The sequence below is a fragment of the Danio rerio genome, chromosome 3, assembly GCF_049306965.1.
Source record: "Danio rerio strain Tuebingen ecotype United States chromosome 3, GRCz12tu, whole genome shotgun sequence".
Lineage (NCBI taxonomy): Eukaryota > Metazoa > Chordata > Actinopteri > Cypriniformes > Danionidae > Danio > Danio rerio.
In genome coordinates, this window is record NC_133178.1 from 29,448,630 (window position 1) to 29,473,335 (window position 24,706).

The following is a 24,706-nucleotide window of genomic DNA, read 5'->3' on the forward strand; positions in this document are numbered from 1 at the left end:
TTTTATGTTGTGGGGGACAAATGTCCTTGCAAGTATAGCCAGACTACTAAATTTGGACCTTTTACTGACATATAAGTCACACAAAATGAATCATTTTGAACATTTAGATTACACTGAGGGCTGGGTTTTGGGTTGGGGATATAATATACAGTTTGTACAGCACAAAAATCATAACATATATAGGAATAAAGATGGAGGTGTTTTTGTCATGAACATAGTGACTTTCATACAGCACAAACTGGACATTTGTTCCCCTAACCCAAACATTACCTCTAAACCCAGCTCTCAATTGAAACATTTTACATTCTTACATTTGCAAAAATCTTCATTCTGTATAGAATATACAGCAAAAAATTTTCTCACTGGTACCAAAAATGTTCTTCATAGAGTAAAAAAAAATTTAAATACCAGATTCAATAACATTTGTAGTACCAGATACATGCACAGACACACATCTTGGTATTGGTGCTTTGCAATGACTCTTTATAGACATAATGTTTCTTATTTAGTAAAAATAGCTCATCATTATGAATAGACCCCATTAAGTATGATTTTGGAAGTGTTTTGAATTCAGGCCAAGGCCGAAGTTTAGGCCATGGCAGTGCCTTTTGTCTCCATGAAAGTCTGGACAATACTGTCAAGTTAATTGGATTAACACCTATGGAACTATTATGTTGATTAAATTAGTATGAGTGAAACTTCCAAGTGTCTGGACATGACTATCCACTTCATTTAAATCTTTTGTTAAGTTTTAAGGGCCGTTTCTTTGTTTTCTACCACCCTAATATATATAAAATTCAGTGCAACACTGTACTAGTCAGACTTCTTACAGACTTCTCAAAGATGACTTCGTGACTGCAGCAATGTTGAGTTATAAATAAAGAATCCTGCTTGAAGAAAGACTCCTGGTCTTCACATCTAGAGTTCACACCACGCCTTAATAGAGTACAACTAAGTCATACTGTGTGCAATTATCCAAAAAAAAAAAAAAACTGACCTTGTAAAATCTAATTAAATATATACTTTTTAATTATGTAAAAATGCAGAATGTTTTCTGGGAGAGGTGCATTTATGTGCAAGGTTAGGGGATAGAAAAATATAAAGCTTTTATTTCAATATAAAACTGTTATTATATAAAAAATTAACCATTGAAACGAATATTTGAAAAAAATATTTTTTTGCCATTTTTTTCAGACAACTTGATACCAATGTTTTAAGTTCAAGTATCAGGAATTCTACAAATATACTATCAAATCATAATACTACAATTATTTCTGAAGGATCATGTGACAGAACCAAGTTCCTAACTCTTTGTGGTCATTAAAAATCCCATGGCACTTCTTGTAATATATGGTCAGGGACGTCCAATTTCACTACATGACTGTATATGACTACATGGAAGGGTATTTGACAAATAAAGGCCTTCGATTGATTGGTTAATTGTTTGGTTGGTTGGTTGGTTGATTGATTAATTGATTGATTGATTGATTGGTTGATTGGTTGATTGATTGATTGATTGATTGATTGATTGATTGATTGATTGAGTGATTGACTGACTGACTGACTGACTGAATGATTGATTGACCGACCGACCGACTAACTGACTGACTGACTGACTGACTGACTGACTGACTGACTGACTGACTGACTGACTGACTGACTGACTGAATGATTGATTGACCGACCGACCGACCGACTGACTGACTGACTGACTGACTGACTGACTGACTGACTGACTGACTGAATGATTGATTGATTGACCGACTGACTGACTGACTGACCGACCGACTGATTGGTTGGTTGGTTGGTTGATTGATTGAGTGATTGACTGACTGACTGAACAACCGACCGACACACCGAATGATTGATTGATTGATTGATTGATTGATTGACTGACTGACTGACTGACTGCCTGACTAACTGACTGACTGACTGACTGACTGAATGATTGATTGACTGTTTGATTGATTGATTGATTGATTGATTGATTGATTGATTGATTGATTGATTGATTGATTGATTGATTGATTGATTAAGAGTGGGGCTGTAACCCCGGTGTCCAGGCCAAATTCCCTCCATACGCCCTTACCCATCATGACCTCCCAATCATCCCCAACCACGAAATTGGCTTTATCCCTGTCTCTCCACTTCACCTATAGCTGGTGTGTGGTGAGCGCAATGGCACCATTGTCCTGTGGCTGCTGTCGCATCATCCAAGTGGCTGCTGCATACTGGTGGTGGTGTGAAGAGAGCCCCCTCATGACTGTAAAGTGCTTTGGCTGTATTACTTACTAACTAGAAGACTACAGTAATAATGCTGAAAATTTAACTTTAACAGAAATAGAAGTACGGAAGTACATTTTAAATGACAAGAAAGTAAATTGTTATAATAATCACAAAATTATTGTTTTTACTGTATTTTATCATTTAAATGCAGCATTTCTGAGCATAAGACATTTTTAAACCACAAAAATTGAACGTTTTTTTTTAAAATATTGTCCTTAAATTAAGTAGCACACCCACACATTCTGTATATGAAAATTTATTTACAGCTGAATATATTTGCACCAGCATGAAGTCTCATGCACAGTGTAATAATAAAATGTGTGTGTGTATGTGTGTGTGTATAATGTGTGTCTGTGTAATGAAGTTCTTCCAAGATGATTAATAAGAACGAGACTACAAAGTAATCTGTATCCCTTTTAATACTGCTAGTGTTTGCATTAGGTTAGCGACGGTGCATAAAATACTGCGCTGATCTGAATTCATTTACTCCCACTACTGCACAAACAAACACTGCGCTCAGTTGCATACATTTTCTTTGGTTAGAAATAGAGCTTAAACACAACAGAAATACACAAGAAGAGACCGTAATGGCTCCCATGGCTATCACTTTAAAGTGGTGTTGATTAATACCGCCTTTGTGCAGCTAAAATGACTAAATGTGAGACGAGTGACTTTTAGCAACAAGACCAAAGCGGATAAATATATAGCATATTATCATATCTATTATCACCTTGTGTGAAATTCACAGCTGTAGATGACATCATAACCATCTGGCCCCTTTTACACAGGCATCAGATATAACGTAATTATCATCAGAACAAATTTTTCACTCATAAAATGTAAATTAGGACTGAAGTCTTTGGTGTGAAACACTGTCCTCAAAATACTCATGCATACAGTTGAAGGCAAATGATTAGCCCTTCTGTGAAAGTTGTTTTCTTTTTCAAATATTTCCCAAGTTATGTTTAACAGAGCAAGGAAATTTTTACAGTATTTCCGATAATATTTTTTCTTATGGAGAAAGTATTATTTGGCTGGAATAAAATATATTTTAAAAATTATTTTAAGGTCAATATTATTAGCCCCCCTTAATTATTAGCCCACCTGTTTTTCCCCAAATTTCTGTTTAATGGAGAGCAGATTTTTTCCAACACATTTTTTAAACATAATAGTATCAATAAATTATCTCTAATAACTGATTTCTTTTATTTTTACCATGATGACTGAATAATATTTGACTAGATATTTTCAAGACACTTTTATACAACTTCAAGCTGTTGCTTAAAGATTTACAAAAATCTAATTAACTTGATTACCTATTAAAATTAGCATATTTTATCCATATACAGAAGATAAAAATAGTAGTTAATAAAATAAACATGAAAAAAAAATCCATTGGATTGTGACCTCTAGGGTGATTACATTATATTAATGACACAGCAATAGTGTCAGATGCAGAAGATTGATTTTATGGCACCACGTTAAACTTTTACAGCACTCACATACATTAAAAATAAATCCAGGACACAACCAAACATGGAGGATGATCTCTGAGTGGCCTTCTTCAAAACTAAATGAAAAATAGGCTTGAGTCTATTGGTGTCTGGGTGCCTTTGCATGCAAGGTTTGTATATTCACAGCATTTTGGGGGTCATGAGTGATTGGTATTGTTATTTTGGGGGTCACAGGCTGAAAAATTAGGGAACCCCTGCTTTAAATTGCACTTTAAGCTGAATATTAGTATCTTGTAAAATTAGCAAAATATTGTGTAATGTCATCATGGTAAAGACACAAGAAATGAGGTATTAAAGATCTTATGTTGAAAAATCTCTATGTTAAAACACAGGCTATAGAATACACAAGACATGTCACTCATATCTTTTTGAATGGGGAATAGTGTAACTGTCAATTTGGTGAATAAAGCCCCTCCCAGTAGTACAGGAGCCAATCATCGATCACTATATGGTGATTAAAGCCCACCTTATAGTACAGGAATATAGTACATTGATCGCTATAGACTGACGATAGTCCGCGGGAGGGGGTCAGACCAGACATGAGTTTCTGCAGATTTTGTGTGATTTGGGCGTTTAGAAATGAAACTAAAAAGACAGTTGTTGTTTAATTTTATTGGTGATTCCTGATATGAAATTCAATCGTATAAGCTTGACAAGCAGTTTTGGAGAATTTGATGTTTCCCCATTCAGACAGAATGCCCAAGCATACTGCCCGAGTGATAAGTCTCAAAGAAGGCCGCCGAGTGAAATGACTTGCCTTAAAGGGACTTTTGGTTAAATAGTGTATCAATTTTTAAAATATTAAAATTGTCACAGGAAGGCTGTTCTTTTGGACTTCAACCATTCTGTACATCAAGACAATGCAGTTCATATTCTCTCTATATGTATATATTACACAATCTCAGAATCTATTCATATCATAACATATGAAAATCTCTGCATTTTGATTAAAAGCCACAGAGTGACACATAATAAAATGTACAATTACATTGTTCTCAAGTAAGATCGTAGTTACGGAGCTTTGGAAACATTTTCTCTGATCCCAACTTATGCACTTATCAGTTCATTATCACTTATCATTCACCCAAAAAAAGTAAAATCTTCCACTTATTACTTTCTTCTGCTGAACACAAAAGAAGAAATCCTTAAGATGATACACATTTAATTCCATAGTATCTGTTTTCCTACTATGGAAGTCAATGAGTATGGCTACCAAGATTCTTCAAAACATCTCATACTGGTTGGGAACCATTTGAGTTAACTTTTGTTGAGTTCTAAACCCATACCTGTGTACCATCCGCTCAAAGAAAACAAGCAAACTTGAATGAAAACGGTTGTAAAACAGTCTTGAATCTGGTCGCCTGTGGACATTTACAGACCCAAGAGCTGTGGTTTTACACTGCCTCCACATAGTTAGCTGGATAAAGACCCTCCTTTCCTCCATCCATCATGCCTCTGCACCAGCCCTGATCATCCTCATCCTCGATCTTCAGAAACTCCTCACCTGAACGCATACAAAGAAAAAAAACAATCATCTGGATGTATAGCATACAGACTTACCTTACAGTGCCTATAGAAAATCATCATACCCTGTGAAAATCAAAACCTTTACTCAAATTACATCCTGCTTTCAATAAACCATCAGGATAAAGTTATAGAAAGGCAGTTTAGAAGAAGACTACAAATACATTTTAAAAGCTGGAAAAGTTATTGGGAACATGATTTGATTTCAGGCTGTATGACAAATATAGGAATTGTTTCAAAGGGGTGTGATGATTTTCTATAGGCACTGTATACACAGTCACAAAAAAAAGGCAACTGACCTGCTTTGAAGGAGAGTTCATCCGTCTCCTGTCCAACATAGTCATAAAGAGCTCGGACTCTCACTCCTCCAATCATTACACTGGGAAAACAGACACAGTCAATAAACGAGGATGACAAACCAATAAACATTTTCTGACTACCCTTAGCTTAGCAACTGCTGCTATATCAAATTAGAAAACAAAATCTTGTCTTTTTATATCATTTTAATCAAATATTGCAATATTATTTTGTTAGCACATTCTTATTTTTTAGGTGAACAAGTAATCCATGCAAGTTTTTTATTTTTATTTTGGTAATCTTCAAGTCTGACCATTTGCTTCTGTGTTTGAAGTGACAGTAGTTCTGTGATGAGGTCAGTATGACAGCTTCAGCCACAATATTTTTAACCATGCCCCTCTTACCGTTAGTTTGCTATGAGGTAATGTGCGGGGGGAAAAAAAACCTTTACCCTACTTAATATTCGATTTCAGTTGGCAGTACATCAACATATCGAAATAAAAGTGTCAGCAACTTCCGGTTAATGCAAATGAAAATTAAAAACTTTTTTTTTCAACATTCCTTTGTTGAAATTATGAAAGAACCCATGAAAAAAATTTAATAAAACATAGTTATTACATGAGTCAAGATTCTAAGATATAAACTGATAATTAGGCTACATGATAAGATGAAATAAAATCTAAATAATGAGATACAGTCATATTTTTGACATACTGAGTCATAATTCTGAAATAAAGACAAGATATGTCAAGATTCAAAGCATTAATTAAAAAACATCTTCATAATTATTAATATTAGGGCATGTTGTTAGGGGTAACGCATTACAAGTAACACAAGTTACATAATAATATTACTTTTCTAAGTAACACATTAATTTTAAAAATTAAATAATAATATTGAAGTCACTTTATTTTTTTTAAAAAATGTAACGTGAGTTACCTTTTAGTTTATTTAATTCACTTCAATTTAACTCAATATATTGTAATGCATTACTTTCTAAAGTAACTTTTCCCAAAACAGGTCATAATTATGATAAAAGGTCAACATAATCTGAAATAATGACATTACAAATCATAATTATTCATTCACTTATTTTCTTTTCGACTTAGTCTTCTTATTAATCCACCACAGCGGAATGAACCACCAACTTATCTAGCATATGTTTTATGCAGCGGATGCCCTTCCAGCTGCAACCCACCACTGAGAACAAATCATAATTAATAAAAGCTTATTGCTAATGTAAAGTTGATGGGAAGTAATGTAAACTATGGTGAAAACACTTGAAAGTTAAATATATATATATATATATATATATATATATATATATATATATATATATATATATATATATATATATATATATATATATATATATATATATATAAAATGAAAAACTAAAAATATTTTATGGAACAAGTAATATCAAACAAACTATAACTGTGATTTTATCTCATATTCTTAACATAATTATTTCATATTTTCAACACAATTGTCATAAATTTGATGCTTTATTTCATCATTTTAACTTTTATTTCATAACAGTTATTGTGAATCATTTTTTAATACACTGTCATATCTTAGAATGTCTTTCTTTGTAGAGTCGTGAAAACAGGCTACCATATTAATACATGAAAATATTAATTTTCTTAAGTGAAACAAAACTTCCACAGAAAAAGTACAGCAAATCTAAACAAAAGACGGATGGAAACAGACAACTTTCCACATACTGCCAAATAGTATAAAAGGTTTGACTATTTCTGACCTTGTATAGGCATAAACAGAAATTCTCCAAACATACTGTAAAATATTTTACTTTATCTTGACTGAACAAGCATCTGGCTCAATTTTGAGTCAGTTTTACACACAATAATGCATAAATAATAGATTTATAACAAAAACAAAAAACAGACAAAATACACCTCATGTGCTTTATTCAGTGTTAAATGCTAATAATGTGAGTCTGAATGCCATTTTACATGACATGTATTGCCATACTACTGAAAGCAACAGCAGATAGTTTACCTCAGATCTTGATAATAAAATAAACCTTTTGAATTGAACTTTTTCAACAAGGCAACCCAGGGGGCTGAAATACAATTGGCGATATTTGTCAATATCACGATACATTCCAGCACTGAATATAATATCCAGTTTATGTTTACTTGTGTATTTTGCAGAAAATCTAACTGTTCAATCCACGATTGATTCACACGGGATGTCCTGTAAAGCTTGCCTGAGCAACAATAACCAAAGGGGCTAAAGCTTAGCAAAAGGTCAGTCCAGCGCAGCAAATAAATAATAACAAAGGCCCACGGCAAACATGACTGTAGTAAACTGACCTTCTCTCCATCACTGCTGCTTTCTGCTCCACCTCCTTCTTTCCTTTTTTATGCTTCTTGTCTGGAGTCCACTCCTGAAATAGAAAGAGAGCAAAAGACAGGGTGAGTGAAGGAGTAAATGTGGGTTTTGGCACAACAGAACGCAGTCTATTTGAAGATGTGTTTCTGTGAGATATATAAATATCACAGACAATAAAACAGACGTCATTCTAAAACCTTTAAGATGCATTTAACTCAAAATATTAGCTTAAGTATAACAGTTTGTTTTTGCCATGGTTATGATCTGATTAAGGCTTACTGCATATTGTATCATTGCTAATAATCAGCCTTATTTTTAACATAAGAGCTGATGTGATTAGCTGTAACTTGAATGTTTAAGGCTTCTTTGCTGCTTCCAGTTATTTTAGCGGTACAGAAACATTGTTTTTTTTTTCTTTTAGTTATTATTATTATTATTATTAATATTATTATTATTTTTTATTATTATTATTAATATTATTATCATTATTATTATTATTATTATTATATAATAGAGAACTCAAAATAAACTATTGTATTATTATATGTCAAATTTGTGATAAAAAAAAGTCTAAAGAACATGCACATTGGAATAATTATTACTTTTTTATGACCTCATATTTTGCCATCATCATAAATTACTTTCGGTATGTCATAATTTTGACTTTTTTATATCATAATTATGGTTGTCACAGTTTTTATTTTTTTATCATATACTTTCATCTCATAATCATTTTGTCATTACTGTGATTTTTATGTCATAATAGCTACTTTTTATATATTTATCTAATTTTGTCATAATCATGCCTTTCTATTTCACTGTTTGACTTGATATTTCATAACTCTGAATGCTGGTTTTGATATTATTATACCATAATATGATTACGCCATCATCTGGATTTTTTGTAGTAATGACATATTGCGGATAATTATTACTTTTATAATAATTTTGAGGTTTTATAAAATAGTTTCAATAACAGTGTTGAGGTAATGGACTGAAACGTGAGTTATGTTATCAGATTACTTTTTAGAAGCAACCAGTGAAGTAAAACTCCTAATTCTACTCATTTTACCTATTTCATTTATAAGAAAATAAAATAATTGGCAGTTGCTTTTTGTTTTCCAATTTGTTGACTGAAAGACCTCCAAAGAGAAATCAAGATTAAGTAGAGATGTGTTGTGTATGGATTTTGTTATGTTTTGGTGTCACATCCATTAAAAAAAATGTTCAATTAAATATTATTACAATGTTATTACAAGCATTATTAAGCCATCCCAGTCCAAAGAAACAGCAACATGACACATTACTTTCCTTAAAAGGCAACTAAAAAAGTACCAAATTTAATTAAGTAATGCAAGATTGTCCACATTGTACACAATCTACATTGTAAAAGCACATTGGAAATAAAGATGAATTGAACTGAATTTGTTGAAATCATGATTTTTATCATAATTCTGATCATCATAAATCTGCTAAGGATTTTTTTTTGTACTTCTCTCTGTCTAACAATGTGCATTGTTATATGTTTGTATGTTTTTCATGAGAAATTAATTGTCCAGATTGTTATTAAAAATAAGAGTGTTCTTAATGACTGTATAAATTTTGACACAAATTCTTTTGTCAGAGTTTGTTTTGTAAAACGTTTGCATAAACCTGAAATTGAGGCCAGTCAGTGGGCATGCCTGGCCCATGTGTGTTCTTCCACCAACGCAAATCCTCCTGCTCGCTGATAGACATCAGAGTGTCGTGGAGCTCATTGTACACAGCTTTCACACTAAAACAAAGAAAGAGCACACTATTAAGCTCTAAATGACTCACTTGGAGTTTGAGATTTTAACCAGAATTTCCCTTCTCACTCACCTTTCATTGTTGGTGACATCCAAGTGCCTGTGGATGGAGAGAAAAGCCTGTTTGAGAAAGCTTATTCTCTTCCTCTCCTCCTCTTGTGATTGGTCAAAGATAGACTCCATTTCCTCCATGTAGCGTGGAGCATAACGTGTCACTTCCTCAAGGACCTTCTCATAGCGGGCTCGCACCTGCTCACAGGAGTTTACACTTAGTTACAGGTGTCATTTACGGTGTTTGTGCTCATTCAGACTGACAGGCTTTTAAAAACTACTCAATCAATCAATCAAATTAGTTATTAGTTGAAAAGTTATTTGTCCAAATAAAATATAAATAGTTCAAAAACTATAAAATAATGCTCTTTTAAAAGCTCTTTCTATGCATCTCATCAAAAAATAACCCTAAAACAAAAATCCCATTTACACAAAATAGTAAGCAATACAACTTTTATCAATAATAATAATTAATATAAGAATAAGCAAGTGTTTCTTGAGCAATAAATCTGAATATTTTAGATACATCAATTTTATAACATTTCAGAATATCAATGTTTTTTATTTTATGTAAGATCCTTCCTCCAAAAACTAAAACAATCTTTACAACCCCAAACATTTGAATGAGTCTATATAATTAAAAATATAGCTTCACAATAAGGAAACACAACAATAATTTTAATTATTTATATGTATTTGCATATTTACTAATACTTTAACAAATTGCTCGATAAACCAAGTCAGAAATGGATAGTTTGATCAAAACTGAGAGTTCTGTCAATATTTTCTCAACTTTTGAACACTTTTGAATATTTTAGAAGAAAGCTGGAAACCTGTAACCATTAGTATTTATTTCCTACTATGGAAGTCTAGGGTTACAGATTTACTAAAAAATATCTTCTTTAGTGTTCAAAAGAATAAATAAACTCATAATGGTTTGCGACTACTTGGGGGTAAATACATTGTGAGAACATGTTTAATTTTGGGTGAACTATATGTCTATTTTAAATACCAAATCAGAAATGATGTCTAATGCAAGGCTACAGTGCACCTTTCTACAAGATGTAAAAAAAGTTTGACTGTCACTTTAAAATGAAATGAGACTGCATTTTAATTTTCAAAAGAGTGCAGAGCTACAAACCCCAATATGTCAGTGTGTCAGCATTGAAGGTGCTGCACGTTTTTGACTTTTCTAAAGCATAAAAATACCTTAATATGTTTGCAGATATTTAAGAAACATGCCAAGTGAACATTCTTGTTTATCTGAAAAAAAAAAAATTCTGATATGCTTTTAACCCGCCCAATGCCACTTTAGCCAATTGTATTTCAGCCCCCTGGGTTGCCTTGTTGAAAAAGTTCAATTCAAAAGGTTTATTTTATTATCAAGATCTGAGGTAAACTATCTGCTGTTGCTTTCAGTAGTATGGCAATACATGTCATGTAAAATGGCATTCAGACTCACATTATTAGCATTTAACACTGAATAAAGCACATGAGGTGTATCTGAGGTGATTGGTTTTCTGTTCAGCAAAATAGAAAATAATAAAATAGTAAGAAATAGAAGCCATTTCTAAAATATCAATTCGAGGTGTTGGTTAGGACAAAACTCCTTTATGGAAAGTTTTCCTTCTATCGTGCGCTGTTGCTTTTATATAGAACACTGCACCTTTAATAAAATAAATACATTTTTACCATTAGAAGCTACTGTAGCTATATTCACCCACTGTTTCCACACGACTGTGTTTAAACCACTTATAAAAGTGATTTTTGCATAATAGGTCATAATAACGTGTTAAGGATTGCTAAATTTTAAAAAACAGTACTTAAATAGTTTTTTTTTTAAATTTCACAATGTCTAAACACAGTCATCTGTTTTGATTTCCTTGTACTTTAGGTCTCCATATCTTCTCTTGTGTGTCGAGTGTTGTAGATTAATGTATGATCCCTAAGCGTGATATATATTGTAGATTTTCGCTGCATCATTACGCAGCCTATAAATGTAGTTTTTCCTGCTTCATTTTGCTGAATTGGATGATGGGATATAATTTGGAACGCTCCATTATTTTCTCAACACTTACTTTCTCTGTCTCCTGGTGAGCCAGTTCGGTCTCTTCCTGGATCTTTCTCTGTTTCTCAATGGCAATGTCAGGGTTTCCTTGAGCATGAGTTTCCCTCTCGCGAGCCATGTGTTCTTTACGGCAGGCTTTGTGGAAGGCTGACCTGGCCTTCTCAAGCTGTCACAAAAAACACACACCCGCTGGTCAAATTCATTGATAAATACACACTTTATACATTTATGTTTGATAACTCAGCAGTTTGAGCTGCTACCTTTTTCAGTCTCTTGGCCCAGGGTTTCTGGGCACGCGAGAAACCGGTTTCAAAATCCTGAGATTCCTTAAAACCTCCAAATATCTTCTTATGGAAAGTCTCCTTCTGCCAGGTCCGAATGCGATCTCCATCTTCGGACACGAGAGCACGGCAGATGGAGGAGTGCAGTGAGGAGAGGCGGTCAGCGGAAGAGAGGAAGCACTGCCAAGCTCGCAGAAGAGAGCCATAGAGAGGACCTGGATAGACAAAGACAAAGATTTATGGTCACAAAAACAAAGTTCTTCATCAACTGAAAATGTAAGCACCTCATGTAAAATAAACGTCATGTCTGAGCTGCTCCATGGAATACTTTGAAATAGTATATAACTCATACATGTTATTCAGTATGCTACGTTTTTGGATGCATTTGCTAAATTGCATTTGCAGTTCTCATTGTAAGAACTGAACCTTTTTTAGACCAAATTTAACCAAATAAAAATCTAAAATCCAAAATAATCATATTACAATTTCACAATGTGCATGTATTTAGGATAGTAATGTTGATTGAAAACTGCAATAAAAATAGTTAACTATTTACAGCATACTACAATTACACTACATGACAAATGTCTTGTCATCGATCCCAGTTGTAAAGCAACAAATAATAACTTCTAGTTGATCAAATGACAAAAGGTAGAATTATTTGATGAATTATCTTTTGAAGTGCATCTCAATCATCACAAATACTGCAAAAGGCTTACTGGAACTCACATGGACCCAAGATTCTCACAGAAATCAGTCAAGTTTGGTGAAGGAAAAATCATGGTTTGGGGTTACATTCAGTATGGGGGCGTGTGAGATATCTTCAGAGTGAATGGCAACATCAACAGCCTGAGGTATCAAGATATTTGTGCAGCCCATTTCATTACAAACCACAGGAGAGGGCAAATTCTTTAGCAGGACAGCGCTCTTTCTCATACTTCAGCCTTCATATCAAAATTCCTAACAGCAAAGAAGGTTAAGTTGCTCCAGGATTGGCCAGCCTAGTCACCATACATGAACATTATTGAGCATGTATGGGGTAGGATGGAGGGGAAGACATTGAAGATGAATCCAAAGAATCTTGATGAACTCTAAGTCCTGCAAGAGCGCTTTAATTGCCGTTTCAGATGACTATAAATAAGTTATTAGAGTCATTGCAGAGATGTATGGATGCAGTCTTCATAGGAGTTCAAGGGAGTCATACACAATATTATTTATTTTTCCACTGCACTTTGACTTTATATTCTATACTGTACATTATTTCTGTTAAGTGAAAAGACTTTTGTCTAAGCAAAGTCACCCCTTGCTGTCCTAATTAAATCATTAAAAATATAGGCATGATCATGTTTTATTTTGATAAAATAAGCATAATCTAGAGGCCTTTGCCTTTCATATTAGCCACTTCTGATACCAAATGATCCACTAGAAGACAAGTTATTTGTTGTTCATAAAACTTGGATAGGTGACAAGACTTTTGTCTGGTAGAGTAGTTTTTTTTTCTGAAAAGGCTGAATTAAAATAAAAAGTCAGATTAATTAAAAAATAAAAAAATAACTGTAAAAATGTAAGACAGCTAAACATGACAATTAAAAAATTATGAACATTTAAAATTCTGAATTGGATTTTTATTATATAACATGCCATATGCAGTATAAACTGCACAGTACACATTAAGCAATATGTTATTTTTTAAACAGGCTGAGCCTATTTAGCTTAACTAGAAACTAATAAAAAAATTATTTACTTATTTAACAGCTTGCATCATGGGTTGAACATTTCAGGATTTACAAAAGTCATGCAGAGAAAAACTAATTGTAAATTTCTGAAAATTGCAACATTATTTAACCAAATGTTTAGCACCTGTGTTGCAAGTAGATTATTCACATCTGGTAATCATCGGCTCTGCTTGTTTGCAACCCTACGCTAATTTGCGCTGCTCTTTTGTAGATTGTGTTGGTCATTATGCAAATGAGCTGCTGCGTCTGTGCTCTTTCATTTGGGCAGTCTCAATACAAACACTCCAAGAACTTCACACTCCCAGTGGTGCTTTTATGGGATGGTAGTTTCCTGCTGATTCACATTTACAATTAATTAATTTAGCAGACACTTTTATCCAAACGACTTACAAAGGAGGATAAAAAGAAGCACTTTAAATCACCAGAGAGTAGTGATATATTAATGCTATGAGAAGTCTAAGTTAGGTATTAGTATTATGTTAAGTTGTTTTTTTCTGCCAAAGACACGGAAAAGAGATATTGTTGCCTAAAAGTGGTTTGTCAAACCCACTCGCCTGTGTGAGGCACACATAGAATTGCACATGGTTTTTTAAGAAGCATGGGGTGCATATAAGAAGGTGTCTGGTGCATATGAAGAGGAAAATAATTTTTAACAGGTGGTTTGTCACGCCCACTTACTTGTGTGACGCACACTAAGAATTGCACTTTACAGTATTTCCAGAACTATTAAGTGTTGATAAGAAAGTCTCAGATGCATACGGAGAGGAGAGAGTGTGTCCTACAGGTGGTTTGTCAATCCCACTCACCTGTGTGAAGCTCACTCTGAATTGCACAGTTTTCCCAGAAATATGGATTGTTTATTGTTTAGAAAGTGTCCAGTGAAATAAAAACATAGAGATTGTTGTTTTTGGACAATCAGATAATTAAGTATTGATGACGACGAGTCTTCAGGTATTTTTTGAAAAAGGTCAGACTCAAGTATTCGCATTTTTTGCCAAATTTGTAGGTTTAAAACTGCAATACTCACTGGCATCCACTAGGGGTTTCCACTTGGCACTCCACTCGCTAAGCTGCTGTGCGTACTGTCTCTCGACCCTGGCCCTCTCCTGGAAACACGCCACTATATCATTACATGCCTGGAAGGAGTCTTCAGTCCTCTTGACTGTCTGGTGGTAGTTCCCTGGCTGAGAAGCAGACAGAAAGAACATGGATAAAACGCTAAGGTTAATTGTAAAATACAGAGGGAAAAGAAAATGAAAAGCTAGCACTTGGCGCTAAAGGTTTATAGGCTGTTTAAGAGGTCAAGAGTGAGGTATTTTCTGTAGGCCACAGTGAATATGGCCTCTTTTCTTTTCAAGCAGGGTCACTGGGTTGCTTTTCTTTGAATTGGAAAAGCTATCAGCATAGCATAAGGTTTGTTTCCGACATAAATGCCTGAAGACAACACGTGGTGTGAAAAAACAGAACACAAATCAAACATTATTCCCCTGAAAAACAACAACAAAACATCTGTGGCTAGAGTACCAGTGAGTCTAGAGAATTCAGGCCGTGGTAAGTGGGGCATCACATGGGCAGCACAGTGAAAGGGGTTGATTAACTGCAATAACACGATAAACGAGAGAGAATGAAGGAGGAGGGTGAACATAATGACACTTCCAGAATGGGCGTCGTGTTTGCTGATGTGGAGCCTGTGTTCTTCTATTTTGCTGGCTACTATTAGTGGCTCCCCCACAATTTCATCAATTCATCTCACGCTTCTACAGTACATCTTCCTTCTGTGCTGTTCTTTGTCCATTTTTCTTCTTTTTACCTCTCTTTCATTCTCTCTCTCAGCTATGGTTTGCAGCACGTATTTTTCCTAGACTGAGAAAGAAGTAAAAACAGCTGAGGAATCTCAACTCCAGCCAAGAGCGGTGCAAGAGCAACACCTGCCAACCAATCCGAGAATCACAGAAACCAGACCAAACACAAACCCTGTCGAACCGAATAAAACAGTCCACTGGGTTAAAATCTGCACAGTATTTAAACAGAAATGTTTTACTGAACAGACAAGCCTGTTTGAAAATCAATCTCGTTCAACTCCGGCTGCAACTTTCTGCATTTGCAGTCTTCTGCCAATGCTGTGGTTAACCAATCACAGTGTCTGTGAACACCAAAAGCCTACAGTGCTCATTTCTGGTCAGCGGCCAGCCAATTACAAGGTAGAGCATGCAACAAAACCCTAGCAGGGGATATCAGTGTGGTTGTAGTAAAATGACTGAACATTATTTGTCAGAGACCCTAAACTGTACAACTGGCTGAGCTCCAGAAGGGATGGCAATTCAGCAAAAAGGGTTGAAACAAAAAGGACAGTTGAGGAGAATCTTAAATAGCTTCATAGCTTTATCAAAAAGATGCCACTGTTAATGACAATAAATCATCAGAAATACTAATCATAAAACAGACATCCAGGACCTTTATGTGGGATACAATTACAGTGCTTAGAAAAATTGAGTACACCCCATTTTGAAAATGAACATTTGTATCCATTTCTCAGTGAATATAGGCAATGTATTTCGGTGCATTTAAATAAAACAGATTTATGATATATTTATTAAAATAATGCTTTAGTCACCAAAAATATTCAGGAATTGAAAGACAATACAATTACATTCAAGCAAAATATTGCAAAATTAAAATGATACCCTACAAAATATTTTAACTTTTTTTGCTTCTTTTGATATTTGATATTTAAAAAGATATTTTTTAAATATTCCAGTCTTACTACCAAACTGGACCAACATATTAGTTAATACATCCATTTAAAAATCCATTTAACCAGTGAACATGAACAGAAGCTCAAGCATGCCAACAAACCTCAATGATTCTTGCAGAAGTTCAAATGCAGCATAATATGCAAGAATTGATCTAATTGGCACTTGTCAACCAAGCTTCTGAGACCAAATCTAAATGATTATGTTTGAATAAAACCATAAATTAAATCATAAAAAACACTGTTTTAGTTAAGATTATTAATCTAGTTAACCCTTTAAGGTGCACTCCTTGAAAAGAAATACACATATTGTATTAAATAATATGCTGACACAACTCTGATAAATAGTAATAAGCAATTCAAATATTAATGATAACCTATGGATAAAAGGTCAACCAGGTGGTTGTGATGCCTTTAGTATCTTGTAAAAAGGTAAAATAATATGCACTGTCATCATGACAAAATCAAAAGAAATTAGTTATTAAAAAGTGTATGTGTGTTGAAAAAAAACACTCTCCATTAAACATCAACTGGGAAATATTTTTAAAAGAATTAAAATTTCACAGGAGGGTGTATTCTGTATGTAAGTATGTATTCTGCATTGAATAAATCAAAAATTACTAACAGCTGATGACGTTAGCAAAAACACTTCTTTATCACTTGTGTTTTAGGGTTGAGACAAAAATACACCAGAACATCATAATCGTGAAAATAATAGAGTTGCAAAGTACAAAATACGCTGAGTTACAGATTAGGATTTTCAAATGTTTTATGGTATTAAAATGCAGGCTACCGCATGATCCCCAGCAGTATTGGAGAAAAGAGAAGCAAACCAATTAAGGAGCTGAGAGAGAAAAGCTGAGCTAATTAAAATGGGTGGAGGCACAATGGCAGAAATTTATAGACTGAGATTAAAGGTTAAAGAACCATAAAGCATGCTGCAGTGGTTTCAAAGAAGTAAACTAGACTTCACTTGAATATTAATCTTCATTTGGTTTAATGTACAGTGTGGCAGGGCTTTTATGAACCGTTTCCCTTAATGTCCTAACAAATCTTGTCATCTGTTGTAGCTTAAAGGTGGTGTTAAAAGTCAAGGTACATCACCTACGGGCATTTCTGGTAACACATACTTAACAAAAAGGAAATTGGATGGGTTTTCTTAGCTGTCCATCAACTTGCCTGACTTACCATCCAGAAGCTTTGATTATTGGCATCCTCAGGGCCCGACTCTGCCGGAAGCGTTGACATGATGGAGTCTGGAAGAGAGATATTGCAAATAACAGTTTAAAGCATTGAAGATGCATTCCTTTTCCACATTAAAAAAATATTATTTGCATATACTCTAAAATGAAAACTTGCATGTTTTGATTTCTTCACATGCAACCAGAACGTTCCTCTCACTTCTGAAGCCATAAATACATATTCAAGTGCTTTGTTGTTTTAAAGAATTATGAATCATGGAAAACGGTTTTATTCCTGTCTCTGGAAGAAATGTTATTTTAAAGCACAGAGAGGGAGATAAGACTGCCAACAGATCCTTACCAAAACATTTCATCTGCTCTGTATACTTTATGGTCTATGGATAGACAGCCTGTATTTTAATGGATATTACTTTATGCCGTGTATAAAACATGTAACATGTATCACATGTTTATTTATACAACCAGATTTTAAAGACAAGGTAACGTAGTTATATCTACACTACTGTACATCAATCATTCTCCCCTCCGTTTTATTCAAAACTTAAGGCTTGCCCAATTTGGAAACTCATTCATTCATTTTCCTTCAGCTTAGTCTCTCAGAGGTTGCTACAGTGGAATGACCTGCCAACTATATGTTTTGCGCAGAATGCCCTTCCAGCTGCAACCCAGTAGTGGGAAACACTCACACACACTTATTCACACACACACACACACACACACACACACACACACACACACACACACACACACACACACACACACACACACACACTATGGACAATTTAGCTTAGCCAATTCACCTGTAGCGCATGTATTTGTACTGTGGGGGAAGCCAGAGCACCTGGAGGAAACCTATGCAAACATGGAGAGAACATGTACACTACACATAGAAATGCTGGGACTCGAACCAGTGACCTTCTTGCTGTGAACTTGGAAATAGTGTCAAAATTATTTGTATATTGTCTAGTTATAGGTAATGACTTTAGAAGTTGTTCATGTCTAATTTCGAACTAGGTAACCAATAAGTGATAGCTTGCGAAGGCAGCATGTTATGAAGTGGATGTTATGATGGGAGCAGACATCACATGACCAGATATTTCACCTCCACAACCACACTGGTGGTAACACTTTCAGTCTTGGAATTATTTAATTCTGGCTGAATGATGAACTTTTATATAGATCTTGATTTTGGAGTGTTTTCTGTTTGTTTATGCTTTTTAATTTTCCATTTTTTACCTTATTCTAAAATGCAGAAATGCTCTCGTTTTTGCCACTGTTTCATAACTTCCGATTCCGTTTCCTATGGGAGAAATGACTAAGAATAATAAATGGCAGAAAACGTCAAAATACTTGCTCTTCTAACAAGAGTGTCCATGACTATACAGACAAAGCAGAATCTAATAATAAGAAAATATCAGTTTGCAACCTCAGCAGACTAATGAGCTGTTTTTTATCTCGTCTAAAAATGAATGGAAGTGAATGAGATCAAAAGTGTGAGCCAAAAAGGTTCAAATGGCTGCGGCCGCTCGTATGCAAAAAATAAAGTCAATAGGGATTTTCTCATGTGACAATTTAAAACTGAACATTTTAACAAAGTGATTTTCGCTAACACTTTTAGCAAGTTGAAATGATATATTGTCAGGATTGACTGAGCGTACAGATACAGAACAAAAACCATGTGAAAAAAAAAACCATGAGCTGCCAGTACTTTTTCTGTTATTGTAAACCTTTTTGGTGGGTGTTAGCAGACTACTGTAATCCAACTGCTTGGGTCCACATGCAAACTGTGCTCTTATTGTGGGAAAATGGAAACAAAACTTTTTTTTCAGCATATTTATAAACTCAACACTGACAACCAATGTCTGCGAACAATTATTTTTCTACTACTTCTTTAAATTATGGTTGGCATCACAACGTGGCGTCTCTCTGAACACTGCAACAGGTAAAAAGAGCCTTTGAAGCTATTTCATGCATATTAATGAATTTGCATCTCTTTCACAATAGAGTGCGCTGATTGATACGAACAAAGTCTTTTTATGAATTAATGAACAGATGTGCTGAAGACTCAATGACATCCCTTTGTATTGGCCGGTACAGACAGCCAATCTCCATGCTGGAATTTACACAATGATCTCATTGCCGTGACGTTGCCTCAAAATTTTATTTTAAACCGGAAGAACGAATTTGCTCTAAACAACCAATTTTCACGTTTTAGTGAATTAGATGTGTCCTAATAGTTTTTTTTAGCAATGTGGGGCATACATATGACTGTCAACATCTTAAAAAATGTGTTTTGGTGTTTTGTGACCCTTTAACTATACGTTATTTTTTACACAACATATTGTTTTAAATTAATAAATTTTTTTTTATAAAAGTTCCTTGTTAAACTGCAGATTTACAACATTAAAAGTTCACAGATCATGGACCCCATAATGCAATTCAAAAGTATAAATAAAAGGAAAAGTGATCTCAGGTTATGGACCGCTGTTAATAAACAGACATTTTCTATAGTGAGTATTGCATTTCTACAATGCCAAAAACAAACAAATATGTAACAGATGCACCTTTAAGAGCAAATTTATTAGTAGATTTTAAGTATTTTTTTCACTGTGTGTAACAGGGTCTGTAAATTCAGTTTCAGTGTTCTTAATAATGGTAATAATTCCAGATGAAAACTGCACACATTTAATTATTTAGCTAATTAAATATACATTAAATATGAAATGTCTGTAAAAAATGTTTTCTGTTATTAATCTGAGTAGTTTTGGTTGATTTATTATGGGTTAATCAAATTAAAAACCACACTGACAATGGCCCATGTTTCACTGAGACTGCCCTCTAGTGGTGAAAAACCAAAAAAACATTTTGAAAAGTAATAATATGAAGCCTTGTTTACTGAAGTCACATGACTTTGGCAGTTTGCTACATGCTCTAAATAACTGGTTTGAAACCAGTTATTTTCAAAGGTTTAGAAGCTTGACAAAGCAGTGCTTTGAAAGCATCCGTCATTAGTTCTGTCCGTTTGAGATGCCAGAGGGACAAATAACTGCATTTCTATCTAGTCCTAACAGGCAGACAATAGTCAGATATGTGTGACAAAGCTGAATCTCAAACTGTGTCTAATAGCGTGCTGGGAGGGCGTTGTGTTTTACAAGCTTTCTTTTATTTAAACTACAGTTTACGAACTGCGTCGGAAAGTGCATGGTTCCAACAAACAACTTTAATGGTCTTGAAGTCTAGTTGACGAAGAAAGGAGGATAGTTATACACATGGCTGTTTACAGAGGATCAAAGGGCTTTCTGGAAGACACAATCCGCTACTGACTAGTTAACGTGTAAAAATGAAATGGCTGAAAGCAGATGTTAGTGCTTTGAGAATTGTGGGTTACAGTCAGACAGACGGTGCCTAATATTCTCCACTGCTATCTGCCTTCATCCAGAGCTCTGCGCTTTGAAACCTGAGCCATCCCAAAATAAACAGGGGTGAAAGTTCACCAATACTGACAGATACTCCAGCACACGCACAAACACATTAGTTCTCTTCTAAAACAACAAATGTTGGTGAAATCATGTGCATGCAAACACAGACATGTCCACAAAAGCACAGGTCTGAGCTGCCCCAAACACACACATGCATGCCATCAACACACTCCACTGACAACACCAGCATGCCTGTGGCAAATTGCTTCTGTAAATTCAATTTTGTCACAAGACATGGAGAGACAGAACAAGATGACAGAAGGGAAGCGTGTAAACAAGCTGTTATTTGTCTCTCTTCTCCACTCTTTCTGTCTCAGTTGCTCTCTTGAGTCCATGTCTCTGAGTGCATTATCCCAGATGGTTTCTTCCTATCTCGCTTTCCCACTGCAGGGGTCGTGGGTTTTGTAAATCACCCTATATTTCAACTTTAACCTCACTTCCTGTTCCCCCCTCTGTTCCTCTCCCTTCAGATCTTATAGTCTTATGCACGGCCAAGGAGAACAAGCTAACAGGGATAATTTTGCCATCAAAAAAATGAAGATTTTATTCCAAACCAGTCTAAATATATTTGTTTGATTGAGAACATACAATTTTTATGTGGTGTGTTGAACTGGAACTGTAGCTTTTAGTTTTGAAAATGATTTTTTGAAAAAGATTATTTTTCTAACCCCATGGGCAGATTATTTTGGTTGTTTTGAGGAAAAACTCACTCAATTTGGGCAATATTTCTCAAAACAAGACATTATTTTTTACTTGTCTAGAAAATGCTTCTTAATTTAAGAATTTGTAGATATTTGGACTAGAAACAAGACAAAACCTCTAAGTGAAAAAAGCATGTTTTGTAGAGCTGAATACCATGTACATGAACCAGGCCGATCCAATTATAAACTTGTAATTCAACAAAAATCAATCTAAACTTTTATCTAACAATATAAAACTTTTTCAATTAAAACATATTTTTATGACAGCAATTTAATTTATTTTATAACTTTTATTATTATATATTTGATTTTTTAAAGATTTTTAAATTATGAAACTTTATGAAATGTATTTTTTTTACTAAGATTTCATTTTAACCATAAATAAAATTATAATTATTACTTAAAAAAACGTTAATATCTTAATTTTTTGTTTAAATTTCAGTTTGACAAGATGTTACTCTTGCAATATGCCTAATAGTTCTTTCTGGTTAAACCAATTTTCAAAAGTCCTTCGGATTCTATGCCAGGGGTGTTTAAACTCGGTCCTGGAGGGCCGGTTACCTGTGGAGTTTAGCTCCAGCCCTAATCAAATACACTTGAACCAGCTAATCAAGATTCTAGATAAACTAGACACTTCCTATCAGATGTGTTGATGCAAGCTGGAGCAGGACCGAGTTTGGACATCCCTGTCTATAAACATGATATGATGATTTTCTTTCCACATTTTAATTTGCATGGAATTAGTAGGGCCTTATGTATTACGATATACATCTGATTGCAACTAATTACTGTAATAAAAGAAAATGGACAAGAATAGATACTTCTATCCATTGATTGTTGATTGGAAGGAGACAAATCCTTTAGGATCCATTTATTATCCATATATTTTAAAAAAATGGATCATATAAAGGTCAAGTTGGGTACATTTCCATTTTATGCAGACTTTAAAGTCCACATGAACCGGAAGCCGCGACTGTTTCTTCTTTTATATTGTGATGCAGTTCCTAGAGACACAGAATATTTAATGAGAAAACAGTGGCCGTGGCTTGTTTTTTCTGCTGGAGCTGAATGGATGTAGTAAAGTAGGCATTTCATTCAGAAAGATGGGGAAAAGGGTTTGGGCAGAGTTATTACAACCTAACAGACTCCTCCTGCTCACTCTTTCTGTTTATTGTCAAAACTGACAGTTGGAGGGGTGTGGTTAAATATGTTAGCCACGCCCAATTCCTAATATATACGCAACCTGACAATTTAACTGAAAACAAACAGGTGCATTTTCAGATTTCAATTAAAGATTAGAATGGCAATTTTTTTGATTCCTAATGACATGCACAGATTAATTGTTCGCCACAAAACTAGCAAAGTGAGCTAAGAAAATCATATAGTTAGTTTTGATTTCTGGGGACTTTACATTTGTTTGCAAAGATCCAAACAGCTCGCAGAAGGGGTGGAATTTCAGGGAATAAATATTTAAATTTTAGTCTGTTGTTCCCTCACTACACAGGACTTCTACATAAATATAAAAAAATATGTTGTGCAACCAACTTGTTTATACTGTTATAGTGTGCTTTCACATCATTTTTGAAGAAAGAATGCTTTAGATCTTATTCAATGCCACTGCATGAAAAAAGATCAACAACATTTATCAAAATGTCTCTTTTTGTGCTTGCATTCCAAAGAAGTCATAAGATTTTGAAGCAACATGAGGGTAAGATTGTGATAACAGTATTTTCATTTTGCCCTGTTGCCTGTTAGCATTCTGTGAGAAGTTTACCGAACAGACTCTAGAAGGGTTTATTCTTTACGAGTTACAATGGACCCTCTTGCAGTTTTTAAACAGAGACAAAGAGCATTGGGAGTCCATCAAATTTCATATAAAAAACTTACTTGGGAAGATTTAGAAAAGTCTGCAACTTTGGAGAATGGGATTTGACCCATTTCTCTGAAAATATCATGATGACGTTGCTGAGAATCTCCCTGTTATTTTCTCTTTTCTCCCCCTTTTGGAAGCCCCTCAAACCCCCATACCCCTCACCCACCCTGGCTCTCTTCCTCTCTCCTCCCCCTGTCCCCGTTTTGAGTGTCACACATAACTCCACTCACACCCACACACTGAAGAAATATATAGCAACTTATGAATGCATCAGACAAAAATAGTCTCTGAATCCTGCAGAACTCATCAATGCAATGTGATCCGACTTTACACAAATATATCAAGAATAAATGAAGGACAGAGAAAGAAGAGACATCAGACTCACCTCCAACTTTTCCAGAGAAATTTTCCTTTCGGTTTTCCCTTTACTTTTGCGATGTACCAGATCACCACTTTTTTCTGCTGTCTCTACCGCTTTAAGACCACCATATGGTTATGGTGTGTTCTGGACAGCTTCGTTCTCCTCTCCTCTCTGTCTTTGACCCACTGTCAGTGTTTAATGAGGTGGCTTCCTGTCACTTTCTTTCTCTCCTCTCCTCCCTCTTTCCAGATCCCCCTCTTTCTGAAGCAGCTGCAGATAACCAGGCGTTTCGCTCTGCGGATCGTACTACATGACAACACTCCTCCCTCTCTCTCCCTCTCTCTCCCTCTCTCTCTCTTTAAGTACAGATTAGCCTCTCACAGTACAGTGGTAATGAAGTTTGTTAAGTTTAAACAATTAGTGTGGATGTGTTTCA

General features: G+C 34.7%; 1 protein-coding gene across 1 annotated transcript; it reads right to left on the reverse strand.

The window, feature by feature from the left end:
- Positions 1-2,687: 2,687 nt before the first annotated feature.
- Positions 2,688-24,552, reverse strand: si:ch211-51c14.1. Its single transcript, XM_692166.9, has 10 exons — positions 24,295-24,552; positions 17,843-17,910; positions 14,930-15,086; positions 12,146-12,381; positions 11,896-12,051; positions 9,840-10,015; positions 9,633-9,753; positions 7,961-8,034; positions 5,624-5,703; positions 2,688-5,304 (listed from the first exon to the last, which is right to left on the reverse strand). The coding sequence occupies exons 2-10, from the start codon at positions 17,900-17,902 to the stop codon at positions 5,195-5,197; spliced, it is 1,170 nt and encodes a 389-aa protein (XP_697258.2). The 5' UTR covers positions 17,903-17,910; positions 24,295-24,552; the 3' UTR covers positions 2,688-5,194.
- Positions 24,553-24,706: the final 154 nt, after the last annotated feature.